The sequence below is a fragment of the Leptonotus elevatus genome, chromosome 9 (genome assembly GCF_054856555.1).
Source record: "Leptonotus elevatus isolate MCC_2025b chromosome 9, RoL_Lele_1.0, whole genome shotgun sequence".
In the NCBI taxonomy this organism is placed as follows: Eukaryota; Metazoa; Chordata; class Actinopteri; order Syngnathiformes; family Syngnathidae; genus Leptonotus; species Leptonotus elevatus.
Window position 1 is genome coordinate 19231348 of NC_141247.1, and position 16893 is coordinate 19248240.

A 16893-nucleotide genomic window follows, 5' to 3' on the forward strand; every position below is an offset into this window, starting at 1 on the left:
TTTATATGTGCCGTCTGGTTTGTTTTCTCTCTGCTTTCTGAAAAACACTTGGACTTGGAGAAGCAGAAATAAAAATATCGCACCCGTGGATGCAACAGCTCAAACGTCGCTGATTTCCAATCCAATTACATTAATCAACCATAGAAAATCCATACGGAAACTTGATGAACAATCCTTCGCAGCAAATTTCAGGGATTGGATGATTATAATTAAAGTTGGCTTTGCTTGTCACTATGTGTCAAATGAAATAATCTTGTCGAAATAACCTTCTGACCGCCATTGTGACAGACGACATTATCAGACGATTAGATTATTTTTTTCTGAATAAGCTCAGTGTGGAATGTCAGTCAAATGTGACAAAGACGTCATGATAGACGACAAATGAAGAAAGTCAAAGGGGAGCCCTTTGGTAAGCGTTTTACTGACTACGTGTGTATTTAAGACATGAAGGTTATGCACTTTTTAAAAGAAGAAAAAAAAACGTCTCACGTGGTTTGACATGACTTCTTAAGAGTCCTCACTTTGTATTGCACCTTTAATTCACAAGGTCAAAGATGTCAATGGGCAAAGTGTTGCTCATCACGGCAAAGAGCAGAGTGCTGCTGCTCCCTACTGACCGCTGAAAACATTCCAAGGGATAAGAGAAGGCGGCTTAGGTTGGGATTCGATCATCACAGGTTGTCTTGGCATGGATCTTGCGGGACGTAATCCCCCAGGGAAGTGATCTGAGCCTTGTTATGATAACATCTTCAGCCTTTCAGTTAATAGGTGTCTGATTACTGACCACTGCTGAGCCCCCTGGAGGTGTCTGCCCTCCCTAATGAATGTTGGATGCATGTCTGGGAACTGGGAGGTAAATAAAGTTACAGTATTTATATAATTTCACGGTATCTAGTGTGCAGCTGTGTTTTTTAAAAACATCAATATGTTCCATTAGAGTTTTTTTTTTTAAGTGAATGCAGCTCATGTTTGTTGTCAGAGCCTGCAGGGAATTCTGGAGTAAAGGTGTTGTGCTGTTGCCATCTAGTGGTAGTTGCAGTTGAAGCAAATAGTGAGAGATTTTGTGTTTACTCACTTTGATAGCTTTTAGCTTCAAATTAATAAAAAAATAAGTGTTTTGCACTTATTTTTTTATCTATTGAAGACAGGAAATGCATATCTTATTTCTCCTTAACATAGGGCTGTGCAATTAATCAAAATGTAATTACAATTTCAATTATTACGCTCCACAATTACAAAATCGGCAGTTGTAAACAAAATTAAAAGATTATTAAGACTAATTTTGAGTCGTTTAAATGTATATATTTGCACTTTTTTCATTTTAAAATGACTAATTTAATATAATTATAGTATTTCAAAGAAATGTATTTGTCTTAATATTTTTTACATGTTTAAACATTTTCTTGTTTTGTAGAAAAAAACTAATGATTGTCCTAATTGTGATTACAATTATTACCAAATTAATCATGATTAATATTAATCATGATTAATATTTACTTCATAATTGAGCAGCCCTACCTTAGCATGTGCTCTTTTTTTTTTTATCAGTCTTGGCATAAACCGTATATAAACATGCAGACATATTAATACATTTTAAGTGAAGTCATATTAATCATTATCCATTAATTTTCTATACTGCCTGTCCTGTTAAGGAGTTAAAGGCAGGGAGCTCACATATAGACAAAAAATAAAAAAATTAAAACATCACGTGGTTAACAAGAAGCCAAATCACCTGCAGATAACCCACCTAGATTTTGCAAACTGCACACAGAAGGGCCTGTGATGAGATTCGAACCCAGGAACAGTCGGTCCTCCCACTGCGCAGCACCTAAAAGTAATCAAGAAGAATTTCATAAATGAATATTAAATGGGCAAAATGTTCAACCTTGGTTTCATTATCTCCAAAGTCCAATGTTACCTTGGTTGAACTTTTTGGCCAAAAGTTATGTTTGCCGCAAACCCAACTCTACTCATCACTAAAAGAACTCCATACCTATGAAGCACGGCGATGGCAGCATCATGCTTCGGGGCTGTTATTCTTCAACTACAACTGGGGCCTGAGAGAAGGTGCAAGAAATTATGAACAGTTTGAAATAACAGTCACTGTCAGCACATAACCTGGAGGCTTTTACTGGAAGCGGGAGAGGTAGGGGGGAATGGCAGGAAAAGCCTACTAGAACAGCTTAAGTGTATTTGGGTTCAATCAGAGGCATTTTAAATGGCGTCTGGTGTGTGCTGCTGCTGACTTGAAGAGGGTGTGCATACTTCTGCAACCACATTATCTCAGTTGTTTCGGTAGCCTTAATTGACTAAAAATGAATGCACACTACCAAAATGTTGCTTTTTTTCCCCCCCATACACAGCCCTTGTATTGGATTAGCTTGTGCACATTTTGACAGTATTATAAAAAAAATTATTTAATAACACCTAAATCCGTCTGCATTCGCTTAGCATCCCTACAAGCCTCTCTTACAAAAATGTCCTCTATTTTGCATTAAACCTACTCACTGCTCATTAGTGGCTTCATCATTCAAGATGCGTAATTAATGTCACATGTGACAGCCTCTGCATGTTGGACTTAGCTCCTTTCTTGCGGTAGCGTGCCATATGGCAGATAGAGGAGCGCCGAGTCGGCTCTGAGGACACAGTCCATCAAATGAAGAAGAAAAGCTCAAGACACTTCAGCACCATGCAGACACGCTGAGAGCTGTCACTGGTGGATTAGTATTTAACAACGCGTAATGGATGCTCCAGCCTATTGTTTGTCATGACATGTGCATGTATTGTTTTGAGGCTCATGTGTGGGAACTAAAAATATCTTCAACATGGGACCAGCTTTACACACGAGAATAGTGGCAAGCCATAAAAACACACGACTATGGCTATGACACCCCCGGAAATGCATCTGCAATTCAAATAGACCGTTGGCATGCTCGCTTTAGAGCGCCTCATTGTTGGCAAATTCAGGTCCAGAAAGTAAAAACCCTACCACAGTCTTGGTTTAGCCCCTGGTGCTTGCTAGCTAGCTAGCTCCCTAGCAGGTAAACAAGCACCATGGGAGCTGGCTAGGGCGCTAGCTAGCTAGTGCCTGAAAGTAAAAACCCTGCCACAGTTTGGCTTTAGCCCCTGATTTTAGCTAGCTAGTTAGCTAGCTCCCTAGCAAATAAATGGGCACCATGGGAGCTAGCTTCCTAGCAAGTAAATGGGCACCATGGGAGCTAGCTAGCTAGCACCTGGGGCTAAAGCCAAACTGTGGCAGGGTTTTTACTTTCTGGACTTGGATTTGCCACTTCTGTTGGCCATGAGTGCCCGCATGTCCCAAGGAGGAAGGGAAGAGCAAAGAGAAGGATTTTATTATTTTTCAGTAAAACTTGACTTTAGGCTTCAGGTTGGCATGTCTGCTTTAGAGTGCTTCGTTGTCGGCTCTGAGTGTGCGCATATCACAAAGAAAAAGCGGAAAGAATGACATTTTTCAGTTATTCACAACTCTGAGGCCTTATGTTACATTCTTCCTGATTTTTTGAATCATTCAAATGTGGCATAGATGATATAAGATGTACAGTATTTGGCTTTTGCAAAAAAATCCATCATCAACATTCATCCACCCATTATTATACAAGTGCTCTAACCTGTTTTCCGGGTTTGATCATGTGACGGTCCGTATATTGATTAATATGTGTGTTGCCGGCATGAAGAAAACCTTTGTCCATATAGTGCAGTGGTGACAAACTTCTGTGCTCACATTTGACTTTTGTAATGGACAAATGGTTTCAAAAAACACGTATTTGTAAAATATGTTCAATTAAATAGCTAGTTTAAAAATAAAATTGGGTTTTGCAAATATTTCATATACAGTAAATACATTTGCCCGTTATATAATTAGATCAAATCATCAATGAATAAAAGTACCTTTAATAATAAATTTTAGGAACTTCAGAATTTATCCCAGCAGGTGCAAAGTCAGCTATTTTGTTGTGACTTTCTAATTCAACGGCAAGGGCAAAACAACGACGTTGTAATCCAAACATGTCATTTAATCTTTAGGGCTTCGTCTATTTCCTGCACCAAGCGCCACATGCTAGTGCAGGTACCAGACTTGCTAGCTTTAGCACGACGTCCGTGCGATAGACAGACTATAAAAATGTTACTTACTTTAAAAAGCGTTCCATAGACCATATAGTTCTTTTACACCATCCGTCAATTAGTTCGACTGACTTAATGAGGCGTTACTGCGTCTGAAATATGACTTCCCTTGAACCAAATTAATGAGGCTGCTAATTGTGCTAATTTGCGTGTGGAATGAATCCCCTGCATTAAGATGTGTAATGTATGTGCCGGGGAAGAAAAAAAAAAAGAAGCACCTCCGTAGCTTCGGGTGGTGTATGTGCACGTGAGTGTGGGTGCGTGCGTGCGTGCGTGCGTGTGTGGCTAATTACTGACTATATGGCTGACCTCACCGTTCTTCCTCCATTGTAAGAAAATGAGCGAATATAATCAATCACACCTGCTTAACACTTCACCTTTGTCAACGTTTGCTTCTCTTGGTGCAATAAAGTTTGGTAGTTTGAAAGTTTATAACAGCAAAAAGAAAAATATTATTAAATTATTAGTAGCTATGCATAGTAGCTGCTAGTAGTATTTTTTTTATTATTATTATTAATTTATAATATTGAAGGCTCAGTGGCTAAACACTAGGCAAGGCCCTTGTCTGTCCATATATTATTTGTTTTAACTCGTCTCTAAACACATTTTTATTCTTTGGCTTTTGACTCAGCATGCCATTATTTTAGTCTTCAAAGTTTGTTTATTGTTTTTATGTTAATTTATTGTTTGAAGTTAACTGACTAATTTTTACTTCATGTACAGCACTTTGTGTTTGTTTCAGTGATCGATGTTTTAAAGCAGGGGTGTTAAACACACGGCCGGGGGGCCAGAACTGATGCATCAGGGGTCCAACTGTGAGGACAGAACACAAATTGGACTTTTTCACAAAAAAACTACTGTTATTGCTAATTTTGTCCACTGGAGGGCACATTGATATCCACTTAAATGGCATTCTGAAATTTGGCTGTTACCCAGGATTTGATGCAAAAAAAAAAATAGGCTTATTTTTGTTAAGACATTTCAGATTACTCTACAATAAAATAATAATAAATGGGAATATTTTCAAAATGTAGCCTACTTGTAAATATTTTGACCTGTTATAGATTATTAGACCACAGACAGTTTGACACACCTGTTTTAAAGTGATCTAGCAATAAAGTTGAGTGGTTTTGAAAATGGAAAACAACTTTGCTCTGATTGGTCCTCTGCTATATCGCAACATCTATGCCAATGGTTTAGCCTGGGTTTGTCAGTCTCAGGCGTTTAATGGCGGAGGTCAAGAAACATACCCGACTCAAATGTTTCGTTATATGTCAAGTGGTTTCTTTATTATTGTAATCCCTTCATTCTATGCCGAGCAAAGAAGAAGAAAAAAAGTGCAATATGAATTCACAAGTATAACTGAACGTATGGTGTTCCACAGGGTTCAATTCTGGGGCCTCTGCTGTTTTCATTTACGACCTTCTGGTTACTCAACGACCGTCTCTGCACCCTGATCCGCGGCCGCCACAAGGACTGATTAGCATTAGCTAACAGCGTTAGCTTCTGAGAAGCGGCACTGAATTAATTTGGCATCTTGGGGAAATATAATCCTTGCCGTTTTTGCGGGGCCTCACTTGTGCTACACAGATACAATGTTGAAATTGAAAGGCACTAGTGTAGCCACCAATAGCTCTTCTCCTAGTAAACGATGGACTAGCAGCAATGTAGGGCAGGATTGAGGACTGACTCACTTGCATAGGGCAAGGCCTCCCTTCAGCCATCATCCATTATTATTATCACCCTTAATTGTGTGATCTCTCTTCATTAAAAGTCCACAAGCTGAGAGATGACCTGTCACGCCAAACACAAAGCAGTAGCAACATAACAGCTCACCTGGCTGTGTTCCATTTGCAAATGTGCGTGAACTGCACACCCTGAACGTGTGTTGGCGTCATGTGGATAAATACAGCAAGGTTGGGATAAACATTCGAGAGAGTTGCCAGCGCCGTTTTTGTCTCCTGTATTTTTCTCTACAAGTTGATGTTATATCACAAAACCTAGGTTTAAACTCTTTTTATTTAAAATGTTTTTGCGGCCATTTTGCTAAGCGTTCTGTGGTTTGCATCTTCTTTCATCATTACTGGAGCATCACAACTATCGCTAGACATTTTGTTAGTCTTACGCCGTATGTACTGTAAATGTAAAAACTATTGTGATGTGGACCAAATCTGCCGGTTAATAGCAATAGCTTGGAGTTCATTTAAATATGGCAAAACCCGTGCTGGCGCTGTGCTTGCAATCCCTGGGGTCCTTGAAATTAAAATTGTAATGGTGGTGTAAAATAGTAATTACACATTTGGATGGTTTGTTTGTTTGTTTTTGTGTGTGTGGCTGTGGTTTTATTTCCCCGCAAAATAAAACAGCAATTAGCGTTAAAGTGTTAACTGAAAAGCAAAAGAATTAAAGCAATATCCCACTGTTGTCATGCGCATAAAAGTACTGCTGTTTTAATTTCCACTAACTTTCTAACAACACAATTTAATGTACATGCGAGAGTGCTTTTATTATTGACGACCAATCACGACTCACTTTTCTGAATTTGGTCATGTGATGTTCCGTCCTGAGCCGTGATTGGTCGTTGCCAACGTCGGATTTATCCCAGCTGGCTTTTCCCAGTTCCGACCTGAAAGCGTTTGAGGCGAAAGTAAACAACCAAAATGGCGGATAGTGATAAATTGTTTTTTGATTTTGGTCCACAAAACACATTTTAACCTGCAGCAATCTTGCCTTATCGCAATTCATTTATTGTATTGCTTTTAATACACAGTCAATTTGGCTCTATTTAGAGTAAATAGACTCAGTTTTAGAGTAATATTTACACTTGAAAGTGAGTAAAATAAAGATTTGAAAAATAAAATAAAAGTCACTCAAGAGGAACGAACTCACGACATTCAGCTTGGGAGACAGCCGATCTACTCCCCGAGCCACGCAGCTCCTGCTGTATGTTAGTATATCGTTCGTGTTGTAACTCCAAGAGACAGAAATATATGTTTTTGGTCTCTTGGATATAAGCAACCAGTAGGAGGGGCATAGCTCAGGTGGTAGTATGGCAGTCACCCAAACTGAAGGCAGTAAGTTTGTTCCTCAACCCTTTTTCAAAATTCTTTATTTTACTCTCTTCCAAACGTAAATATTACTCTAAAACTGATTTGATTTGGTCCCACTCTAAATAGAGTCAAATTTACTCAAAATAGAGACAAATTTACCCTCCAGAATTTACTGTGTATGAAAAGAAAAATGCACTGAGCTGTCACCGTCTTATAAATGCAATTATGCCATCTAGTGGCAGAAAAATGACTTCAGCACAAATCAATACCATACTCGTTTTTTACAGTACAGTACATCTTTTTAATTTGAACACAATTTTTGGAATTATGAAAAGACTATCAATGACTAAAAGATGCAGCCATATTTATATTAGTTGAACATTTTTTTTCCACTTTTATGTTGACAAGAGTATGAAAACTATAAAAAAAATCATATATATTTTATTGTACATTTAGAACAGATATAAAATGTGTGATTAATCGTGAGTTATCCATTGAAGTCATGCAATTAATTATGATAAACAATTTGAATTGCCTGACACCGCTAATAAAAACAGGTGGATTTATTTATTTATTCATATTCCACAAACGCAATATTAATCAGAATACTGTGTTTAGTGTGTATTATGGTAAAGAACATTCTTTGAGTTGACTTCCCCCGTAAGTTGGGCATTAAAGTCTTCCCAACAAGTAAACTCTTTTGAGGATGAACTTTTCCGTCTCCCCTCCATCGCTCTCCACCGAGAGTTGCAACAGTGTCGGCGTGTGTCCCCTCCCTGGCCGGCGCCTGCTGTGAGGCATCAGTGTCTCCCCTGCAGGAGGTCACAAGGCGTTGACCTTCAAAATGTTCCTCACACCTCCCCGCCCGGCCCCGCACCAGATGGGAAGTGTAGCTGTGTTTTTTGAAAGGCAGCGCGCAGGGCTGCAGGCTGTTGCTCTGCCAGTGGGGCTGAAGGAATGAAATATTCATGCAGCCCACGAATTGAATGGACACCCCGGGACGGAGTGTGCCAATTTATTCAACTAAAAGCAGGCCTCATTACACTGCTGGCAGCCAGGCAGGTCACGGTGATTTTCACTACTGCCGCTCAGTCATGCTTGTCACACAAACAGCAGACGAGAAAGAGAGATGCTTAATTTGTTCAAGTGCGCGTGGTGGCAAAACACGTCTGATGTTGTGCGGCGGTGCTGAGGAGGTTCCCGGCTTGTAATTGATGACCTAATGAGGCGTTTGCTCTAGTGTCAGAGTACGGCGCGTCGGCGTGAAAGCCCAGTTGCCGCGGTGAGCGGCATATGGGAGACGTGGGCGACTCGTCTTGCGTTGGGGTGCCAGGGGACAGCAGACGACAGGCACGCTGGCCTCGGAACGGAATTTGTCTTTTCTCTGATTTGGACATCATCACAACTAAACGAAAGACACTCAAAAGAGCGCAGAGCAAAGGCCTCCAAGGCTGAACTGACAAGCAAATGGAGCATCATGTATTTATTTGTCGTTTTTCATTTATCTGTTTGCTAGAAGTTCATTTCTTGGTCTGTGGAGGAGGCTTAACTCATTCACTGCCATTGACGGCTGTAGACGTCAAAAATTCATTTGAACTATTTCTATTAGTTTAACTTTTTTTTCTTCACTTTTGTTAACAAGAGTATGAAAACCTAGAAGAAAATTATTGTACATTTAGAACAGATGTCAAATTTGTGATTAATCTTAACTATTAACTAATCTTAACGATTAATTACAATTACAAACTTTAATCGCCTGACGCCCCTAACTTTTAATAATTTATTTGCCTGACGCCCCTAATTTTTAATAATCTTTTCTTTAAAAATCTTATAAAATATATATTTTTTTAAATGTCTAGGTTTTCATACTCTTATTAACAAAAGTGGAAAAAAAGTTCAACTAATAGAAATAGTTAAAATAATTTGTTGACGTTTATAGCCGTCAATGGCAGTGAATGAGTTAATCTGGCCCTCTAAGCATTTACATTATAAAAACTCATGTGTGATTTTGAAAGCTAATCTAATTGTGATTTGTTTTCCTCATTATTGCATTTTAATGTGATTCTTTTTTTTAACGTCCTATTCCCACGTATTTGTTGACAAACACGAGCAATGAATTATTCTGTATTACAATAATTAGATTTGTTATACATTCGACCCAGAGGTACGAAAACTAGAAATAATATTTAAAATAAAAGAGAAAAAAATATTCGAGGAAAAACAATTTTTTACCTGAAAAACGGGGAGGATTTTCAGAAAAATCAAATAAGTCAATTTTTTTAAAAGGGAATAATTTCAGAAAAACAGAAAAATATTGTTTAAAAAAACTGAAAAAAGTCATACAACAGAAAAAAAACTCTGAAAACCGGAAACTACAATAATAATAATAATAATAATTCAAAGGCCATAAACTAATTACTCAGACTTCCTTATAGATAACAACTTTTTTATTTAATCCCAAATGAATCTGCAATGTGATTGGCACATTTATTGATTTAAATTTTTTTTTTTTTAAGTACATATACTGTATTAAAATGCAATGTGGGTTTTTTTGGCTTAAGTCCGTACAGTATGCTTTGGGTGTACATGATGTATTTAATGATCAATAAATGGCTTTACTTATCAGCTATCTTGGCTTTGCCACGGACAGGTGTGTCTGGGTCCTTTGCCTTCCACCTGTTCCTTTTATTATTCTTCTGCAAATAGTCTTTACAATTTGTTTGAGAACAAACCCGCCTTGAAGGCCAATTAACAAGCATGAGAAATGCATCCGAATCGATTTTCCACAAACTGCCATGACAGGTACTTTACTTGGCAATTCAACTTCAAGTTGGAGAAGCCTTCTCCCTTGGCAATCTGAAAAACTGGTAAATTTTTCAGAAAAACAATTATTCAAAAAAATTAAATAACATATTTTATTATATTTAAATATTGAGGAAAACAGAAAAAAATAATATTCTGGGAGGCAAAAATAAACAAAACCTCCCGAAAAACAGGGTTTTCTGGGGGAGGATGTGAAAAACTGGTACAATTTTCAGAAAAATGTAATGTTTTTTTAAAGGGAAGAAATTGAGAAAACCAGAAAAATATATTAGAAAAATATATTAGAAAAATAACAGGAAAAAAGTAATACAACAGAAATAAATTACTCTAAAAACAGAAACTATAAAATAATAAGAAGAAGTAGAAAAAGAATAATTCAAAGCCTATGAACTAATTACTTCTTCTTCCTTTTTCAAGTGAATGCAATACTCTTCCATACATAACAAATAACTTTATTTAATCCCAAATGAATCTTGAAATGTGATTGGTGCATTTGTTGATTGATTTAAAGCTGGGCTGCCAATTGTATGTTACAATTAGTTAGGAGTCTTTCTCTGAGGGCACGCTGTTAAATGATTCATAGCCTACCTTCTGCGTGGAGTTAATAATAAGGTAGTGATATAGAGTTACAATGCACAATGACCACAAAAAAAAAAAGACGCTTTGTTTAATTGCTGTGACAGGCTCAGAGGGGGTTGGCTGCTGCGGACCCGTCAAGAGTCAGTGACACTAAGGGGGGGTTGGAACAACTTGGGAGGGGGGACAGTTATAAATTGTTGCATGCATGTTGCAGTGCAAACAACTTGAGAGCACTTCACCATGAGCACCAAAACAGAGCTTCCAATCTGGACTCAGCATGTGGATGAGCACAAAAACTGGATTTGCCCCAACTCCCTGCGCGTCTTCGCCGCAAGAACAGACGCGTCGGAGCACCTTGCGCCGGAGATGCCGGGCAACGTGTCCGCCGCGGGGATCCCGGAGGCGGCCGAGGCGCCGCCCTACTGCGGCCCGCACAGACACCGGCGGGTGGCCGCCAACGCCCGGGAGAGGAGGAGGATGCACGGCCTCAACAAAGCCTTCGACGAGCTGAGAAGCGTCATCCCGTCGATGGAGAACGAGAAGAAGCTGTCCAAGTACGACACCCTCCAAATGGCGCAGATTTACATCACCGAGCTGTCGGAGATCCTGGCCGGGATGGTCCAGCAGCATCCGGCCTCCGCGGAGAAAAGCTCCTGCAGGAGGAACGTGATGCACACTCACGTGACGGAGCAGAACCCGCGGACAGAGCGGAGGGACTCCTCTTCCTCCCATCTCATCATACTCGGGCCTAAAAGCGGGCTTCATAAAAGCAACTCCTGCCAATGCAGTGATGGAGAATCTTCTCATCTTAGTGACGTAGAAGAGAGTCAAAACGGAGGACGTTAAATCACATCACGGGGGAGTACCATGAACAATAACATTGTTAGAAAATGATGGCACGACGGTTTGGATTGTTTAGTTAATAGTTTTTAAAATATGCCATCGAATGGTTAAGATGTCACTTGATTAAAAAAAAAAAGCACAATAATAGAGAAAACAGGAAGTTAGATTTTTATTTTATTTTTTATTTTTGCAACTTTGCAGAAAATATACATGCAGGCCCATCTCATTCAAGGTGCAGGACAACTTTGAAGTGCTGATTGCTCAGGTAGTGAAAAAAAGGTTAAGAAGTGATAGTTTGGTAGAAAATTTTGAAATAACTTGAAAAAAAATTTGGAATATTTCAAAATCTTTTTATGGTCACAATGAACTCTCAGATTGCACTTTATGAGCTTATAACCATCTTTAATGTGATTATTTTTCTACATTTTGGTAAATCATTATTATTTATAATACAGGATATATGAAGTTTTTGCTACAATAAAGAGAATATGGAGCTATATTGTGTACAGACTTTTAAATCCGGAAATAAAAATGTTCAAATGTATTGATTTATTGGTGACAAATTCTATTTCGGTCATAAAAGTGGATTGAGGGCAGTATGTACAGATTTGGTGTAAATCAACTACTTTAGTGTTTCTATAGGTGATAAGCTAGCTTCATCGTCCAGAAATTTAATATAAATAATAATATTCAATAATAACTTAACTCATTCACTCCCAGCAATTTTCACTGAAGCAACCCCCTTCGCTCCGGCTGGTTTACTGGATTTTGACTGATTTTGCAAGGCCCACAGAATATTGTGTTCTATTGCTATAAAAACATGGAACCTACCAAAAGAAAGATTAGAGTATCTTCTTTCATCAGGAAAAAAAAAGTATACTTGTATCTGTTTCCGTTTTGCAGCAAATAGCATTAGAACATAGCTAAGTTTCATTATTCACAAACCTGTTCAAAACACTGGGGGAAAGCGCTTGTTGCAACATGGCCCTGGTTGATCTCTTATACTCTGCTGCCACCTGCTGGCCGTTTTGTTGTTGTTGTAATAACTACTATTGTTTTAGGTCAGAGGATGCATAAAAGCCTTCTGTATGCTCTAGCATAAAAACAACAACAACACGAAAACGTTTAGAAATACGTTTTTGGGACCTGGCAATATGTGAACTAGAACGTTTTTATATGGTTTTTTGGGACCAAATGAGTTGCATTTTAAGGGATCTGAGGACACTTTTTATTACATACATGCATACATACAGTACATATAAACACACATACATACATTATGCATATGTGCCATACATTGGCATTTAAACACATTTAAAAGTAAATACATAAACATAGGTTTCTAACATTAATTACTACTGAAAAAGACTATCAGAGGTAGCAAATCCAGATCCAAAAAGTAAAAACCCTGCCACAGTTTGGCTTTAGCCCTTGATGCTAGTTAGCTAGCTTGCTCGCTCCCTTGCAGGTAAATGAGCACCAATAGAGCTAGGGAGCTAGCTAGCATCAGGGGCTGAAGCCAAACTGTGGCACTTAGCCCCAGGTGCTAGCTAGCTAGCTAGCATCTGAGGTTAAAGTCAAACCGTGGCAGTTTTTCTACTTTCTGGACCTGGATGTGCCACCTCTGAAGACCGTACTGTGAAATTGATCTAATACACAGGATTTAAAATCATTCACTGTTGGCAGCTTATTCCATTCGTATGCAGCATAACATCTAAATGCAGCTTCACCATATTTAGTTTGAACTCTGAGCTCCACTAACCCAAGTAATGTAATTTACAAGGTGGTTCAATAATGTTCAGTGCAACTTTATATTTGACCATAAATACTTTTTAAAAGGTCTCTTTATGTTTCTACTGCCTTGCAATGAGGCATTTGGTGTCCATTTCAACTCAAGGAAATGTGGTTCTCTTACAAAGATAAACATTTTTAGAAATGTTTTCAAATCTGACCCCACTTGTGTGGCCAAATAAGGTATGCACACACGCGCAAGCTAGAAACACACTCTCCAAGTAAAAGAAAGCAAATAAAGAGTGAGAGTCTAATAAAGCTAATGATGCTGCATGGTTATCTGTCACAGTTAAAGTGGCTCTTGCTCCTCCGCTAATAGCCTATCGGGGGAACAAATGGAAACGGGCTCTCTGAAAGCAAGAGGCGCTTGGAACTTTTCCAGTCCCTTAGAAGTGCTTTCTGCCAGCCTGCGTGTCAAATTGGCGCAGACCTCTGCAGGGGGGCGACGTCGGCGAAGCAGTTGATAAAGTCTTCGTCTTCCTGCTCCATCTTCTTGATGTCATTGGCAGGCAGGATGTCGTTCCGTGTAGCAGGAAACTTGCTGACACGCCAAGGGAGACGACCACGGCCACAGGTTCTCTCTATTTCAGGCTGCTGACCTTTTTTCTTTCTTTCTAGATGATCGTAATAAAGCTTGTAGATCCGTGACATTATCTGGCCTTTGAGCAATGTGCCCCTCATTCCCTCCTCCGCCGCTGTTTGCCTTAACGAGAGAAAGCCCGCTTTGCAAATACTACAGAGGCGTCATTAAAGAAGACCTTCCTGAGCCATCCACTGCTGATTAACTTCCAAGGAGGGATGAACGATTTTGAACAATAATGTAATTGTGATTTTTCCTCACCCCCACCCTCAATATTGCTATTGTGATTAAAAAATTTAATTTTGAAAATGTTTTAAATAATAAAAAAATCAAGGTCCTCTCAGCATGTATTTTTTTAATCAAACCCAAGCAGTAAATTAATTTGCATTACAACAACAATATCAGATTTATTATACATGATAATGTTTTGTACATTCTGATCCATTATTTTTAATCCGTCATTTTTAATCAGAGCAAGAATGTCAAATAAACAAAAACAAAATTAAAAAGAATGTGCCACATTCTGTCACATATGGCCAAACAATACTACTTTGATTAATAGACAGATAGATTAGATAGCTAGCAAGCTAGCTAGAAAGAGAGATAGCTAGCTACAGGTAACTAGCTAGCTAAACAGATAGCTAGCTAGCTTGACCGATAGCTAGCTAAACTCATAGCTAGCTAGCTAAACAGATATCTAGCTAGCTAGACAAATAGCTAGCAGCTAGCTATCCAGACAGCTAGCCAGCCAGGCTGCCAAATAGTCCCCCGCCCCCAAATGCTATACTTTGAATGTGTGAAAATTGAAGAGGGGGAAAAAAAAAGGAAACTTACTAGACAGCTCTTCTTGATTTATTTGGCATTGTAAGCACCGGTTTTATTGCAACTTTACTGCCATCGACGAGTCAGCACTCAGCTGTTTGACCTTGTGCCCAAAAATGACGTGTCATGATTTCATTAATATAGAAGAAGGTATTGTATTTGGCCCATGTTGAGATTTCAAGTACAGTAAGGACTCCAAAAATGGTGGATGATGTCAAATGTGTCAAATGAACATTGGGGTTCAGGATTACTTAATGTATGACTCTTACGCGTCACGACAATAACAAACCTTGATTGTAACCACCTGACCAAATGCAAAATATGACATTTTCATTGTAGTGTATAATCTGCAATATTTGTGTAGTGTGCTTCACCTTTTAGTCTAGTTTTCTACTTTCTACTAAATGGGACATTCACTGAGGCCAAATCACAAACGCATCAGCAAAATGGAATATTTTGAGGCGAGGCCCTCTGAAAATTGCTTGCTTTCTACAAATTAACTCACGTGTCTGTATTTTCTAGCTGACGTGTAATCCATTAGGAAAGAAAATAAATAGATGTGTCCAAACCAGCTCTGAATAAATTATTGGCTGTAGCTGTTGCTGAAATTTTGTTTTTGCTGATTGCACGAATTTATAATGCACTGAAAGCTAAAAGTTTTGCCTCTGGATGTTGCTTTCAGAAGGTATACACTTGATTCTACCATCACAACACGAGGGACGTACACCGGCAAAATTTGATCCAGTACAATGTTAAACCTTTGAAAATGTAATATAATGCGCTAAGGCACAACTGGAAGTGTGTTCATGCTCAACTAATTTCACAAGCAGAAGTAGATTGACAACAACAACAAAAAAGAGCCTCCAAGCTATTTTTTGCCACTTTTGGACAATTTACTGAATTAAAAATAGAATTAAACATTTTGGGTTTATAACAACGGCATAATTTTCCTGTACGTCTACTAGCTTCATGCTAACACATAATAGGAAATACCATAGCTAATAAAATAGCATTGCGGTGGTGTTATAAAGTGTTAAGCAACGGATATTTGAACATTGAACAAATCTATTCCTTATAAAATATTCCTTGTCATGTGCAAAAATGGCTATTACTGCACTTACTGAGTCACTTGTAGAAGTCGTGAAAGGCTTTGTTTGTCTGTGACCAGAGCCGTATATAGAGAGTTTGGCCAATCACGCTCGTCACATGACATACGGACGCCATCTTGTTACCCTGCAGAAACCGAGTTTGCCAAACTCTCTCTATATACGGCTCTGTCTGTGGTTGTGTCCAAAATTCACAAGGCTGTATCCTCCGAAGGCCGAATATGACGTCACTCCCGTCAGCACGCACGGACTTGCATATATATGAATGGATTGTCAAGAAGTAGTCCATTCATGTGTATCTCCGTGCGAGCGCCGGAAGTGACGTCATGCAGCCGACAAATTCGGTCTTCGGAGGACACAGCCTTGTGAATTGGAATACAGGCTCTGGCTGTATTATACTGCCCCCGGTGGCCAAATATAAGAATAATAGTTTTATCCAAGAAAAAAAATACAACTTTATTCGTATAATACTACAAAATACACTGTTATAATGCCACGCTTAGGAATAGGATTTTGGGTTGTGCTCTTACCTATTAACTTTACCATCATCATCATCATCATCATCATCACCTCCTCAGTGACTTGACAGCTACAACATCAGTCGTCATGAGAAAGCGCTTACCAGTTTTTCCACTTCCACTAAAGATCATTATTCTTCACGGTCAATCCGTTTGCCTTCTCGAAACCCCCTTCGTGTGATTCACCAGGATCTTTCTGCAAACACGGTGGCATGGTAAATATGACAGTGAGCACGCCACCTTCTTATCACTGCTTTATGGCTTTGAAAGAAGTAAGATGCAAGAAAGTGCAGAGCTTGTGCAAGCAGAAGAATTGGAGAAGTCACATAACAGGAGTTAGAGATTCCGCAATGTGCTATCTACTCGATCTTTCCCAGATGGTTGTACTGGCCTCGGGCTTATCTATATTAAATACAAACACAATAATAAATGTGTTGTAAAATGTGTTCCTTGTACTATAATCACAAGAGGATAATTGTTTTAATAAAATCCAAATATTTCATTTCATATCAATCATAAATGCTTCTTCTTTTTTGTTTACATTTTCGTAATGTTTTGAAATATTTCATTTCATGCTATGATTTTTGACAAATATTAACTTGCATTTAGTTTAGTTTCTATCTATGCACCAGCCTTTG

At 38.7% G+C, this 16893-nt stretch overlaps 2 protein-coding genes across 7 annotated transcripts in view; one reads left to right on the plus strand and one right to left on the minus strand.

Moving 5' to 3' along the window:
- LOC147168673 (uncharacterized) overlaps positions 1 to 4514 on the minus strand; it is a 142467-nt gene extending 137953 nt beyond the window's left edge. For 4 of the 6 annotated variants that reach the window (XR_015095982.1, XR_015095981.1, XM_086085120.1 and 1 more), the window contains exons 1-3: positions 4153 to 4343; positions 1994 to 2057; positions 1748 to 1828 (exon numbers count right to left, since the gene is read on the minus strand). Coding sequence is in view for 3 of the 6 variants with exons in the window: in XM_086085120.1 (XP_085941246.1) it covers positions 1748 to 1828; positions 1994 to 2021 (109 nt within the window). In the remaining 3 variants the exon portion in view is untranslated. Of the gene's footprint in view, positions 1 to 452; positions 847 to 1747; positions 1829 to 1993; positions 2058 to 4152; positions 4344 to 4457 lie in introns of those variants that run through there. The other 2 variants (XR_015095980.1, XM_086085119.1) reach the window with 2 other exon arrangements.
- A 6282-nt stretch (positions 4515 to 10796) lies between these two features.
- atoh1b (atonal bHLH transcription factor 1b) lies at positions 10797 to 11441 on the plus strand. The gene has a single exon (XM_086085283.1). It carries the CDS (start codon positions 10836 to 10838, stop codon positions 11439 to 11441), a length of 606 nt encoding a protein of 201 aa, XP_085941409.1. The 5' UTR covers positions 10797 to 10835.
- The last annotated feature ends 5452 nt before the right edge of the window (positions 11442 to 16893 follow it).